General features: G+C 43.0%; 1 protein-coding gene across 1 annotated transcript in view; it reads left to right on the top strand.

Moving 5' to 3' along the window:
* The window catches only part of MOGAT2 (monoacylglycerol O-acyltransferase 2), a 34,736-nt gene extending 20,171 nt beyond the window's left edge, over nt 1-14,565 (top strand). The window contains exons 3-6 of the mRNA XM_058185461.1: nt 7,029-7,233; nt 8,978-9,152; nt 10,987-11,186; nt 13,772-14,565. Coding sequence (XP_058041444.1) covers nt 7,029-7,233; nt 8,978-9,152; nt 10,987-11,186; nt 13,772-13,926 — 735 coding nt within the window. The 3' untranslated portion in view covers nt 13,927-14,565. The remainder of the gene's footprint in view (nt 1-7,028; nt 7,234-8,977; nt 9,153-10,986; nt 11,187-13,771) is intronic.
* The last annotated feature ends 1,202 nt before the right edge of the window (nt 14,566-15,767 follow it).

The following is a 15,767-nucleotide window of genomic DNA, read 5'->3' as shown; positions in this document are numbered from 1 at the left end:
GGCCGGACGAGATCTGCGCCGGGTCAGAGGCCGCAAAGGCACGACACGGTCCAAGGCCCCAGCCGCGGCCTGTTCCCAGGCCACAACTAGTTCCTCAGTCGTGCCGTGGGCCAGATCCTCAGGAAATGGCCCAAGCTCCGTCAGGAACCTCTCGGGGTCCATCAGGCGCCTGGGACGGAACCAACGAATAGGTTCCGTCTCCCTGCGATGGTGGGTGGCGGTTCGGAAGTCTAGACGAAGGAGGAAATGATCGGTCCATGACATTGGTTCTGTTACTATATCATCTAATACCAGATCATTTAACCACTGTCCAGAGATATAAATCAAATCCAGCGTGCCTCCCCCCATGTGCGTAGGGCCATCATTTACTCGAATCAGGTCCAAGGCCGTCATGGAAGCCTGGAACTCCTGAGCTGCAGTCGATAACAGGCCAGCTGATGGCAGGTTGAAATCCCCCATGACTATAAGTCTGGGGGTCTCAACCGCCACAGCGGCAAGTACCTCCAACAGCTCGGGCAGGGCTGTGGTCACGCAGCAAGGAGCCAGGTACGCGATCAACAAGCCCAACTGATTCCTATGGCCCCACCTCACATAGAGGGATTCACAGCCGGCAATCTGAGGAACAGTGGCCTCCCTCGGCTCTAGATCTTCCTTAATGACAACCGCCACCCCTCCACCCCTACCTTGGGCCCTCGGCTGATGAAATGCTCGGAAACCTGGAGGGCACAGCTCAACAAGGGGCACCCCCCCCTCCGGGCCCAACCAGGTCTCCGTAATGCCCATAAGGTCCGCGGACTCCCCCTGAATAAGATCGCAGATCAGGGGAGCTTTGTTAGCCACGGACTGGGCATTACATAACATCAGCCGAAGATCCAAGCTCTGAGGATCATGGCCTCCCGAGGAACGGGTAGGAACTGAGGGGCCGGAGCACGTGATCGCTTTCAGATAGATAGATAGATAGATAGATAGATAGAGATAGATAGATAGATAGAGAGAGAGAGAGAAAGAGAGAGAGAGAGAGAGATAGATAGGCAGGCAGGCAGAGAGATAGGGATGGATGGATGGATAGATAGATAGATATAGATAAATAGATAGATAGATAGATAGATAGATAGATAGATAGATAGAGAGAGAGAGAGAGAGAGAGATAGGCAGGCAGGCAGGCAGAGAGATAGGGATGGATGGATGGATGGATGGATGGATGGATGGATAGATAGATAGATAGATAGATAGATAGATATAGATATAGATAGATAGATAGATAGATAGATAGATAGATAGATAGATAGATAGATAGATAGATAGATAGATAGATAGATAGATAGATAAATAGATAGATAGATAGATAGATAGATAGATAGGCAGGCAGGCAGGCAGGCAGGCAGGCAGGCAGACAGAGATAGGGATAGAGAGAGAGAGAGAGAGAGATAGGGGTGGATGGAGGATGGATAGATTAGATAGATAGGTGGATGGATGGATGGATGGACAGATAGATATAGTTAGGGATAGGTGGATGGATAGATAGACAAACAGTCAGACAGATAGACAGGGATAGGGATGGATAGACAGATAGATAACCCAACCATTTCTTTTGTCACAGTTGTTCTATTATCCAGGGTTACGACAACTCCCCCACCTCCGGGCCTTCAGACGTGAACTGAAGACTTTATTATTTCAGCGAGCTGGACTAGCCTAAGAAATATTTTAGCGAAATTTTAAAATGGGTTTTAAATCGGTTTCTACCGTTTTAGTGATTTGGCCATTAAAATATTTGGTTTTAATTTGTTTTTATATTGTTATTTATTATATTGTTGTATTTTAATATGGCTGTGAACCGCCCTGAGTCCTGCGGGAAATGGTGCGGTATAAAAGTTTAATAAATAAATAAATAAATAAATATTATTATTATAGTCAATAATAATCAATAAAAAAGACAAAAAAAAGACTGAATAGTGAACACGTTAGTACTTGGAGACAGCAGAACAGAAGAGAAAGAACTGGAGATCATAAAATACCAGACCCGCAAATAGAAATAGAACAACGGTGCCAAAACAACAACAATAAATGGAGGACCAATAGTGATAGGCACCTTGGGTGCATCCCCCAAAAAACTGGAATGCCCCTTGAATACCATCGACATTGACAAAATCCCCATGCTGACGACCCCCATCCCGTTAAAGACCTTGGAGTTTTCATGTCAAATGATCTAAGTGCCAAAGCCCACTGCAACTACATAGCAAAAAAAACTCTAAGAGTTGTTAACCTAATCTTGCGTAGCTTCTTTTCCAAAAACACCACACTACTAACCAGAGCATATAAAACATTTGCTAGACCAATTCTAGAATACAGCTCACCTGTTTGGAACCCTCACCACATCTCTGACATCAATACAATTGAACGTGTCCAGAAATATTTTACAAGAAGAGTTCTCCATTCCTCTGAAAACAACAAAATACCTTATCCCACCAGACTTGAAATCCTAGGCTTAGAAAACTTGGAACTCCGTCGCCTTCGACAAGACCTAAGTTTAACTCACAGAATCATCTATTGTAATGTCCTTCCTGTCAAAGACTACTTCAGCTTTAATTGCAATAATACAAGGGCAACCAATAGATTTAAACTTAATGTCAACCGCTTTAATCTAGATTGCAGAAAATATGACTTCTGTAACAGAATCATCAGTGCTTGGAATACTTTACCTGACTCTGTGGTCTCTTCCCATAATCCTAATAGCTTTAACCAAAAACTCTCTACTATTGACCTCACCCCATTCCTAAGAGGACCATAAGGGGCGTGCATAAGCGCACAAACGTGCCTCCCGTTCCTGTCCTATTGTTTTTCTTTTCTTCTTCCTATATATATATATATGTTTATACCTCCTAATATTTACTCATATATGTGTTTATATGCTATATAATCTTTTTGTATGATACCTACATATATTGTTGTGACAAAATAAATAAAAGGCAGCTTTATCTGGAACAGCTGACATCCTTCGACAGATACCTTTAACAGCATCAAACATCAAGATTTGCTCTCTCAGGTCCTTGAGAAGGACTCAGTAGGTAGATAAAATGCCAAATCTAGTGTAAACACCTGAATGTATGACCAAGGATATAAATATTCTTTCTTGCTTCCTTCTAGTTTTTTTTTGTTTTTTTTGTATTTATATCCCGCCCTTCTCCGAAGACTCAGGGCGGCTTACACTATGTTAAGCAATTCATCCATTTGTATATTATTGTTGGAAGAAATATCCATCTGGGTTCAGTTCCAAGTGGGGACAAAGACACTGGAAACATGGAGGCTACTTGGAAAGATGGTTTAATGGTGGTCAGGATCACATGGCTTGAGATCCTGAACAGAAAAGGGCTGAGATCCTGTGTGCTCCCTGGCTTTATGCTTTCTCTGAGCTTTGAACTTTCTGGGGCACAGGAAGAGTATCCTGATTGGTTGTCAGACTCCCAGGGGGTGGGGGTCTTAGCTAGCCTTGCTGGCTGATGTAATCTTCCCAGGTGCCATGTGGTGAGTTTCAGTTGCTAGATGGGTTCTATTATGATACAGATGATGGTTGACAAAGGTGGGGGGAAATGAGTGAGTTTAGCTGAGGCTTTAATGGCCCATTGACAAAGGTGGGGGGGAGTCAGGAAGCTGCTTTGTCTTTAAAACATGTTTCTCCATTTCTCATCCAGGGAAATATATTCTGCCTTTTAAATATTTTCTAAAATATTTCATTCTTCTAGGAGGGGGGTGGGTGCTAAATTCCTACATTATATACAAAGTCAACTTATTGCCCCCAACAATTTTACCTACCTTATAAAGGATGGAAGGCTGAGTCAACCTTGGGCCTGGTGGGACTTGAACCTGCCATAATTGCAAGCAGCTGTGTTAATAACAGACTGTCTTAGCAGTCTGAGCCACCAGAGGCCCTAGTTTTATTTGGCACCACTTTCAAAAGCTTAATAGTAATTAAGTGTATTAATTTTTTTTATTAAAATGTCAAAATAGGATGGGTAATTTTTTATTTAACCCACCCTGTTTATCAAACGGAAGATTTTTGGTGGGAATGAAATTAAGATGACCAATTGGGCAATTCCATGGATTCGCCACAGTGAGAATTTAAGCTCCATCAATCTTTTTCTTTGCTGAGTCATCCACTCCATGTCATCAAACTACCTCTTCAAAATGAAAATCTATACCCCGCTAAATCCTTCTGGCCCTCAAACTTGTAAGACGTTGATGGTGCTAAGTGGTTCTTCTTTTATGTAGCTGAGCAGAATTGGGCAAAACGTCCAGAATCAACATCTATTCTTTTAGAAATGCAGATTTTCCTGGTCCTTGGTTTGATTGTTGCATCTAGCCAGTAATTAAAAGGCATTTCAGTAATGTAAAATATCCTTGACAACTTCTTTAACTGGGGTGAATTGTGGTTAATTGTGTCAAAGAGGGATGCTGCTATGTGAACAACCTACGATACAGGCTGTCCTCAACTTACAACCTGTGCGCAATGCCTTTAATAACCTCAAACATTCGTTTAGTGACCATTTGAAGTTACAATGGCGCTGACAATTTTTTTAGAAGTGTAATTTGCTCAGAGTCATTTGGTTGAGTTGGGCAGCTCTAGAAATCAAATAAATATATGATATCTAGATGGATAGATGGATGGATGGAGATAGCTAGCTAGCTAGCTAGAGAGAGAGAGAATGATTGATAGATAGAGAGAATAATAGAACAATATATAGAAAGATAGAATGATAGAATGATAGATATAGAATGATAGAATGATAGATAGATAGAATGATAGATAAGGTGATAGCTAGCTAGCTAGCTAGAATGATAGATAGATGTAGATAGATAGATAGATAGATAGATAGAATGATAGATATAGAATGATAGATAGAATGATAGAATGATAGATAAGATGATAGCTAGCTAGCTAGCTAGAATGATAGATAGATATAGATAGATAGATAGATAGAATGAGAGAGAATAATAGAATGATAGACAGAATGATACAATGATAGATAGAATGATACAATGATAGAATGATTGATAAAATGATAGATAGATAGATAGATAGATAGATAGATAGATAGATAGATAGATAGATAGATAGATAGATAGAGGGGGGAGAGAGAGGCAGGCAAGCAGGCAGATATAGAAAGATGAACGATAGATATAAGGATGATAGAATAATAGAGCTAGATAGACAGACAGACAGACAAACAGATGAAAGGGATGATAGAGAAATAGATAGATAGAAATGATAGATGATAACTAGAGATAATTAGATAGCTACAGACATAAACAGATGAGAGGGAGATAAAACAGAGAGAGACACAGAGAGAGAGACAATGAGTGGGGGGGGGGCAGAGAGATAGATAGATAAGCCCACTTCTAAAGGAATAACGCTTGTAAGGATAAACAGGGGAACATGATGTACCCAGCCAGGGCACCATAACAGTCTCATTAATCAGAAGGAAGGGTGAAAGGGACCCATTGCAAGTGGCTACTAAACAGCTGGCATCTGTCTGTGCCTGAAGCTCCTGGTGACAAATTAGCTGGCATCTGGTCCTGGATATTCAGGAGGAGAAAAGATGTTAGGTTATTTAACAGGGTGCTCAGATCACTGAGTGTGGCAGAAAAATTAAATGGCAGCTGTGCTTTGAGAAACAAGGCAAAGGGTCATTGATAGAATATAAGAGTCGGAAGGGACCTCAGAGGTCATCCAGTCCAACCCAGTAGAACCCATCCTTTCACCATCTTTCTTATAAAAGAATGGTGAGACACAGTAAGAGAACCACTTTGGTCTCATGGTTAAAGTACCACAAGCAAAAAGCAGGAGATCAGGAGTTCAAGTCCTGCCTTAGGCATGAAAGCTGACTGGGTGACTTTGGGCCAATCTCCAGAGACGGTGAGTTCTAGTTCCACCTTAGAAATGAAAGCCAGCTGGGTGACTTTGGGCCAATCACCAGGAGACAGTGAGTTCTAATCCTGCCCTAGGCATGAAAGCCGACTGGGTGACTTTGGGCCAGGAGACGGTGAGTTCTAGTCCTGCCCTAGGCATGAAAGCTGACTGGGTGACTTTGGGCCAATCACCAGGAGACGGTGAGTTCTAGTTCTGCCTTAGGCATGAAAGCTGACTGGGTGACTTTGGGCCAATCTCCAGAGACGGTGAGTTCTAGTTCCACCTTAGAAATGAAAGCCAGCTGGGTGACTTTGGGCCAATCACCAGGAGACAGTGAGTTCTAATCCTGCCCTAGGCATGAAAGCCGACTGGGTGACTTTGGGCCAGGAGACGGTGAGTTCTAGTCCTGCCCTAGGCATGAAAGCTGACTGGGTGACTTTGGGCCAATCACCAGGAGATGGTGAGTTCTAGTTCTGCCTTAGGCATGAAAGCCGACTGGGTGACTTTGGGCCAATCACCAGGAGACGGTGAGTTCTAGTTCTGCCTTAGGCATGAAAGCTGACTGGGTGACTTTCAGCCAATCACCAGGAGACGGTGAGTTCTAGTTCCGCCTTAGGCATGAAAGCCGGCTGGGTGACTTTGAGCCAATCACCAGGAGACGGTGAGTTCTAGTTCCACCTTAGGCATGAAAGCCAGCTGGCTAGGTGACTTTGGGTCAGTCTTTCCCTCTCAACCCAATCCACCTCACAGGGCTGTTGTGGGGAAAATAGGAGGAGAAATGTGGGCTGGATATTTATTTATTTATTTATTTATTATTTAAATTTGTATACCGCCCTTCTCCCGAAGGACTCAGGGCGGTTCACAGCCAGGTAAAAATACAATACAATAAATACAAATTAAAATACAATTAAAAAACTTATTAAAATTTGTTTGAGTTCTTTGAAAGAATAATAAAGGTAGATTATAAATGAATTAAAAAATAAGATCATAACAAAATGAAACGAAAATAAATGGAATACAAACAGAAATAAAATAAAATAGAAACAAAATAATGAAATGAAATAATAAAATAAAGTAATAATAAAATGACAGACAAGCATCCAAAATGTCTTTGTTCTTACAGCTGGTGAAGACGGCGGATTTGGATCCAAGCAAGAACTACCTCTTTGGCTTTCATCCCCATGGCATCATGGTAGCTGGTGCCTTCATTAACTTCTGCTCCGAAGCCACCGGCTTCTCCAAGCTCTTCCCAGGCCTCAAGCCTCACGTGATGATGCTGAATTTGTGGTTTCGAGCCCCCTTTTTCCGGGATTATTTGATGAGTGGAGGTAAGCCAAGTCCTTGGAGGTCCCTTCCAGATTCCTATTCTATTCTTATTCTTATTCTTATTCTATTCTACATTCTATTCTATTCTATTCCTTTCCTATTCCTATTCTATTCTATTTTTAATTCCATTCTACTCTACTCTACTCTACTCTACTCTATTCTATTTTTAATTCTATTCTATTCTATTCTATTCTTATTCTTATTCTTATTCTAATTCTATTCTACATTCTATTCTATTCCTTTCCTATTCCTATTCTATTCTATTTTTAATTCTATTCTACTCTACTCTACTCTACTCTGTTCTATTCTATTCTATTCTATTCTATTCTATTCTATTCTATTCTATTCTATTCTATTCTATTCTATTCTATTCTATTCTATTCTATTCTATTCTATTCCTATCCCTATCCCTATCCCTATTCTGTTCTGTTCAAATTCTATTCTATTCTATTCTATTCCCATTCCCATTCCCATTCCCATTCTACTCTACTTTACTCTACTCTACTCTACTCTACTCTACTCTACTCTATTCTATTCCTATTCCTATTCCTATTCCTATTCTGTTCTGTTCAAATTCTATTCTATTCTATTCTATTCCCATTCCCATTCCCATTCCCATTCCCATTCCCATTCCCATTCCCATTCCCATTCCCATTCTACTCTACTCTACTCTACTCTACTCTACTCTACTCTACTCTACTCTACTCTACTCTAGTCTATTCCTATTCCTATTCTGTTCTGTTCAAATTCTATTCTATTCTATTCCCATTCCCATTCCCATTCCCATTCTACTCTACTCTACTCTACTCTACTCTACTCTATTCTATTCCCATTCCCATTCCCATTCCCATTCCCACTCCCACTCTACTCTACTCTATTCTATTCTATTCCTATTCCTATTCCTATTCTGTTCTGTTCAAATTCTATTCTATTCTATTCTATTCCCATTCCCATTCCCATTCCCATTCCCGTTCCCATTCTACTCTACTCTACTCTACTCTACTCTACTCTACTCTATTCTATTCTATTCTATTCTATTCTATTCTATTCTATTCTATTCTATTCTATTCTATTCCCATTCCCATTCCCATTCCCATTCTACTCTACTCTTCTCTACTCTACTCTACCCTACTCTATTCTATTCTATTCTATTCTATTCCTATTCCTATTCTGTTCTGTTCAAATTCTATTCTATTCTATTCTATTCTATTCTATTCTATTCTATTCTATTCTATTCTATTCTATTCCCATTCCCATTCCCATTCTACTCTACTCTACTCTACTCTACTCTACTCTACTCTACTCTACTCTACTCTACTCTACTCTACTCTATTCTATTCTATTCCCATTCCCATTCCCATTCTACTCTACTCTACTCTACTCTACTCTACTCTACTCTACTCTATTCCCATTCCCATTCCCATTCCCACTCCCACTCTACTCTACTCTATTCTATTCTATTCTATTCTATTCCTATTCCTATTTCTATTACTGTTCTACTCTATTCTACTCTATTCTTCCATTCCATTCCATATTTTCTATTCTATTCTATTCTATTCTATTCTATTCTATTCTATTCTATTCTATTCTATTCTATTCTATTCTAGATGACCTCCAAGGTCCCTTCCCACTCTGTTATTCTGTTATTCGCTGTGAAGGCTATTTGTGGGTTGTTGTTGTTGTTGTTGTTGTTGTTTTTGCACAGGACTTTTATGTTCCTTCTCTTTCCTGTTTTGCTTCACCCAGGTTTAATTCCCTCGGGCAAGGAATCCGGCTCCTTCCTCTTGAGGAAGAAGGAAGGTGGGAATATCGTGGTCATCGCTGTGGGTGGGGCGCAGGAAGCCCTGGACGCCCGCCCTGGAGCCTACACCCTCTTGCTAGAGAACCGGAAGGGCTTCGTTCGGCTGGCCATAGAGAATGGGTGAGTAGGAACAGCTTCCGGGGGGTCATGTCCTCGATTTACGACTTGCAATTGAGCCCCGAAGTTCCATTGCTAAGCAGGACAGTTGTTTAGCGCCCCATTTTACGACCTTTTTGCCTTTTTGACCTTTAACCTTTTGTTAAGCGGATCGCTGACGTTGTTAAGCGAATCACGTGGTCGTTAAGCAAACCCAGTTTCCACCGCTGACTTCGCTTGGAAGAAGAAGAAGAAACCCTGCCCGAATCCGTTACAGATAGTCCTCGACGTACAACCTTTCGTTTAGGGACCGGTCCAAGTTACAATGGGACGGAAACGAAGGGGCTTGTTATGGCCGTTTTTCACACTTACGACCGTGGCAGCATTTCCCCCATGGTCATGTGATCAAAACTGAGATGTTTCGGAATTGGTTCATCCATAGGATGGTTGCCGTGTCCCTCGGTCATGTGATCAGCTGGGCCATGTGGCAGGGGTGGGTTTCAAATTTTTTTACTACCGGTTCTATGGATGTGGCTTGGTGGGCGTGGCACGGGAAGGATACTGCAAAATCCCCATTCCCTCCTCACTCCAGGGGGAAGGATACTGCAAAATCCCCATTCCCTCCTCACTCCAGGGGAAGGATACTGCAAAATCCCCATTCCCTCCTCACTCCAGGGGGAAGGATACTGTAAAATCCCCATTCCCTCCCCACTCCAGGGGGAAGGATACTGCAAAATCCCCATTCCCTCCCCACTCCAGGGGGAAGGATACTGCAAAATCCCCATTCCCTCCCCACTCCAGGGGGAAGGATACTGCAAAATCCCCATTCCCTCCCCACTCCAGGGGAAGGATACTGCAAAATCCCCATTCCCTCCCCACTCCAGGGGAAGGATACTGCAAAATCCCCATTCCCTCCCCACTCCAGGGGAAGGATACTGCAAAATCCCCATTCCCTCCCCACTCCAGGGGAAGGATACTGCAAAATCCCCATTCCCTCCTCACTCCAGGGGGAAGGATACTGCAAAATCCCCATTCCCTCCCCTTTCCTGGGGGAAGGATACTGTAAAATCCCCATTCCCTCCCCACTCCAGGGGAAGGATACTGCAAAATCCCCATTCCCTCCCCACTCCAGGGGGAAGGATACTGCAAAATCCCCATACCCTCCCCACTCCAGGGGGAAGGATACTGCAAAATCCCCATACCCTCCCCACTCCAGGGGGAAGGATACTGCAAAATCCCCATTCCCTCCCCACTCCAGGGGAAGGATACTGCAAAATCCCCATTCCCTCCCCACTCCAGGGGAAGGATACTGTAAAATCCCCATTTCCCTCCGATCAGCTGGGACTCGGGAGGCAGAGAATAGATGGGAGGGCGGGGCCAGTCAGAATTTTTATTACCGGTTCTCCAAACTACTCAAAATTTCCACTACCGGTTCTCCAGAACCGGTCAGCACCTGCTGAAACCCACCTCTGCCATGTGGTCGTATCATCAAAATTCAGACGCTTGGCCACGGACTTCCTAGTTACGACGTTCGCATAACTGGGGTCACGTGATCCCCATTTGCGACATATCCTGACGAGCAAAGTCGATGAGAAAGCCAGATTCGCTTAACAACCAGGTTGCTAAATTAACACCTGCAGCGACTGACTTAACCACGGTGGCAAGGAAGGTCGTAAAATGGGCCAAAACTCACTGAACGGCTGTCTCGCTCAGCCACGGAAATTTGGGGGCTCAGCGGTGGTCGTTACGTCGAGAACAACGCTATATTTGCAGCTACCCAGCCTCCCTCTGTTCCTCCCAGCCGGTTCGGTTCCATCTCTCCTTTCTTTTTTCTCTTTCTCTCTCTGTCTTTTCCTAGGACGCCGCTCGTTCCCGTCTTCTCCTTCGGAGAAAATGAGCTGTTCGACCAGGTCGAAAACCCCAAAGGATCGTGGCTGAGATGGACGCAAGAGCATTTGCAGAAGATCATGGGGATCTCCCTACCCCTCTTCCACGCCAGAGGGATCTTCCAATACACCTTTGGGTTTATCCCGTACCGGAAGCCAATCTACACCGTGGGTAAGTCCTCGTTTCTTAGGTGGGTGTTTGAAGAAAGGACCACCTGGGTTCTGTTCCAAGTGGGGAGAAAGAAACCGGAAACATGGAGACTGCTTGGAAAGATGGTTTAATGGTGGACAGGAGCACATGGTTTTTGAGGTCCTGGGCAAAAACGGGTGAGAGATAGATAGATAGATAGATAGATGTATACCCTCTGTTGGGCTTTGGATTTGAGCTTGTATTCTGATTTGTTGTCAGCAGGGGTGGGCTTCAAAATTTTTAGAAAGGGGTTCTCTGCCCGGTTGCTGGATAGGCGTGGCCATGGTGGGCGTGGCCTAGTCAGCCGCCTGCACCATGGCGGGAGGGGGGCATTTTTGCCCTCCCTGGGCTCCAAAGGCTTTCCTCGAGCCTCCGGGAGGGCGAAAACAACCAGGGGTGGGTTCTACTTACCTTTACTACCGGTTTGCAATGGGACTGCGTGCGCGTGCTTGCTTCACTTGTGTGCATGCGCAGAAACTTCCTGATGACGGTTTTACTACCGGTTCGCCCAAACCGGAGGCAACCCACCACTGCTTCCCAGGCTCGGAGAACCGGTAGTAAAAATTCTGACTGGCCCCGCCCCCATCTATTCTCTGCCTCCCGAGTCCCAGCTGATCGGAAGGAAATGGGGATTTTGCAGTAACCTTCCCCTGGATTGGGGAGGGAATGGAGATTTTGCAGTATCCTTCCCTTGGATTGGGAGGAATGGAGATTTTGCAGTAACCTTCCCTGGATTGGGAGGAATGGGGATTTTGCAGTAACCTTCCCCTGGATTGGGGAGGGAATGGAGATTTTGCAGTATCCTTCCCCTGCCACGCCCACCAAGCCACACCCACCAAGCCACACCCATAGAACCGGTAGCAAAAATTCTGACTGGCCCCGCCCCTATCTATTCTCTGCCTCCCGAGTCCCAGCTGATCGGAAGGAAATGGGGATTTTGCAGTAACCTTCCCTTGGATTGGGGAGGGAATGGAGATTTTACAGTTTCCTTCCCCTGTCACGCCCACTAAGCCACACCCACAGAACAGGTAGTAAAATTTTTTGAAACCCACCATCCTACAGTGGCATCCAGAAAGACAAGGCAGGTAGAATAAGGAATGGATTGCTGGACACCTTCTTCCTTCTTTAAAGGATTATTCTGTGTTGCCTCTTATTAGCCTTCCCTGGTAGATGAGAAAGGAAACACAACCGGATATGCTAAGGCTACGTTAAAAATAGTCCTTTTTTAAAAAATTTGCATTTATATCCCGCCCTTCTCCGAAGACTCAGGGCGGCTTACACTATGTTAAGCAATAGTCTTCATCCATTTGTATATTATATACAAAGTCAACTTATTGCCCCCAACAATCTGGGTCCTCATTTTACCTACCTTATAAAGGATGGGAGGCTGAGTCAACCTTGGGCCTGGTGGGACTAGAACCTGCAGTAATTGCAAGCAGCTGTGTTAATAACAGACTGTTTTAGCAGTCTGAGCCACCAGAGGCCCAGTCCTTGACTTACGGCTACAATTGAGCTCAACATTTCTGTGGCTAAGCGAGACAAAGTGAGTTCCCTCCCCCCATTTGATGGATTAAGTTAGTCACACGGCCGCAAAGTGAATCGGGCTTCCCCGTTGACTTTGCGTGTCAGAAGATCACAAAAGGGGATCACGTGACCCCGGGATACTGCAACCGTCGTAAGTACATGCCAGTGGCCAAGTGTTTGAATTTTAATCACGTGACCGTGAGAATGCTGCAGAGGTCATAAGAGTGAAAAACGGTCATGTCACTTTTGTCGGTGCTGTTGTAACTCTGAACGGTCAGTAAATGAACTATTGTAAGTCAAGATCTACCTGTAGGGCCTTTTAAACCATATCTGTAAGCTGCTTAGAGTCACCTTTGATGAAAGGTAATAAAATAAAATAAAAGTAATAAAATAGTGACTGGCTAAGACGCTGAGCTTGTCGATCAGAAAGGTCGGCAGTTCAGCGGTTCGAATCCCTAGTAAAAGTCTCCTGCATGGACTAGATGACCTCCAAGGTCTCTTCCAATTCTGTTACTGTTATATAACTAAAATAAGCTAGAATATAAAATAAAATACAATTAAACTAAAGTAAAATAGTAAAGTAAAATAAAATATAGAATAAAATAAATAAGAAATGAAATAAACAACACAGGGTAGAATAATAAAATAGCAAAATAAAATAAAGTCAATACAATAAAGAAAAAAAATAAAATAAAACAAAATATAAGAAAATAATAAAGTAAAGTTGAAACTGGAAATTTTTAAGAAAATGTTGGATAGCCATTTGTCTGAAATGGTGTAGGGTTTCCTGCCTCGGCAGGGGGTTGGACTAGAAGATCTCCAAGGTCCCTTCCAAGTCTGTTATTACGTTATGTTAAAGTAAGTCAAGTCAAATAAAATAAAGAATAGAGTAGAATAGAATGGAATAATAAAATAAAACAAAGTAAAATAAAATAAAAGAATAGAACAGAACAGAATAATAAAATGAAACAAAGTAAAATAAAAGAGTATAATAATTAAATGAAATGAAATTAAATTGTTTTTTTCCTGTTTGACCACTCCAGTAGGGAAACCCCTTCCGGTGGTAAAGAAACACAATCCCAGCCAAGAGGAAGTTGATGAGCTCCATAAGAGATACCTGGAGGCTCTCTGCAAACTGTTTGAGGAGCATAAATTGAATTACAACGTGCCAGAAGACAGGCATCTCTCTTTCATATGAGACCCCCCCCCACCAAAGCCACGAACTTTGGCGACAAAGAACCGAAAACATCGAAGCCGCAAGTGACAAGTGAATCTGCTATGGAAACCGGAAATATTCTTTTTAGGGCCAATGGACAAATCGTTGGAAAAAAAAATAAAACCTCACAGAGATTTTTAATATATATACCAATCTGCTTACAGCAACAAAGCCAGCACTCCCCACCTCCCCACCAGTATTTATAGAGAGACGGCAGCTCCGACCACGCTTTGCTCGCACAAGCACCAGCCTGAAGATGATGAGTGAGACTCGTTGAAACGTCGCCTAGATACTTTCAATCTTACACGGGAAAAGAGCCGAATACACCAAGACCTACATATATATATATATACAACCAAGCCCCCCCACCCAAGCAGAACACATCCCCATCCAATCAGAGCACAGCCAACCCCACCATCCAATCAGAGCACAGCCAAACCCCCAACCAATCAGAACACACCTCCACCCAATCAGAACACAGCCAAGCTCCCAACCAATCAGTTCAAACCCCCACTAGCAGTTAAAAGGAAGAAACAGCTGCGATCACACATTGCTCCTAGAAGCACGAACAAACACCCACGAAAGCCTCAGAATACACACACACACACACACACACACACACACACACACACACACACACACACATTGCTCCTAGAAGCTCAAAGCTGTAAACACCAGCCTGAAGATGACGAATGAGACTTCATCGAAAAGTCGTCAAGACACTTCCAACTTTACGTGGGAGAAAACCCGAATAACCAAAGACCTACATACAAACACCCGCGAAAACCTCAGAAAACACACACACACACACATATTTGTTTTCTGAGGTTTCAGCTGATCTTAGATTTTCTCACGTAAATATGTCTTAGCATTCAACGTCTCATTCGTCATCTTCAGGCTTCAGCTTTGTGCTTCTAGGAGCAATGTGATCGCAGCTGTTTCTTCCTTGTTTCCTTCCTTTCCTGCTAGCAGTTAAAAGGAAGAAACAGCTGCGATCACACATTGCTCCTAGAAGCACGAAGCTGAAGCCTGAAGATGACGAATGAGACTTCGTCGAAACGTCGCCAAGACACTTCCAATTTTACGTGGGAGAAAACCCGAATAACCAAAGACCTACATACACACACACACACATATATATATGATAACAGTGGCGAGACTTTTATATGCATAATGGTCAAAAGTTTTGATGTGGCTCACGATGGAAGAAGGGACGGTGCAATACGACCTGTGGACTTCAACTCCCAGAATTCCTGAGCCAGCCAAGGAAATTCTAGCTCAGGAATTCTGGGAGTTGTAGTCCACAGGTCATTAAAGGGGCCATAGTTGAACACACCTGGATTAGAGAAAAGATTCGTTTTAATGCTGATTGGAAGCCCCTTTTGGAGTTGCCTTGTGAAACAGAGGGGGGGAAAAAACGAAATTACGAAATACGCATTTGCTGATGAAATAGAATAGAAAAAAAAATGAAAGCTATATTTGAAATTTAGATTAAGAGGTTAATGGAAGCTAATATTTACATGTGTTGTGGAAAAACCATCAGAAATCATTTTTTAAAATATTTTCCTGTTTATTTCTGCACTTTTAGCTTTGTAACCCTTTTGTTCTTCGCTTTTTTCCTCTGAGTTTTCGGTTCCTGTTAATGTTTATCTCTCTTGTTTAAAAGATCGAATAAAGTTATCTAAGAAAAAGAATCTTGATGTGACAGATCGAATAAGAAGAATGGTTTTCCTACCCCAGTGACTGTCGTCCTTGTTTTGTATTGGTCCTTTTTTTTTTTCCTAGGGGTGAAGATTAAAAATAGGTTTTTGAGTTCAAAAGAA

Source organism: Ahaetulla prasina, chromosome 5 (assembly GCF_028640845.1).
Source record: "Ahaetulla prasina isolate Xishuangbanna chromosome 5, ASM2864084v1, whole genome shotgun sequence".
Taxonomy (NCBI): Eukaryota; Metazoa; Chordata; class Lepidosauria; order Squamata; family Colubridae; genus Ahaetulla; species Ahaetulla prasina.
Note: the sequence above shows the minus strand (reverse complement) of the source record. Positions and strands in the feature narration are given on the sequence as shown.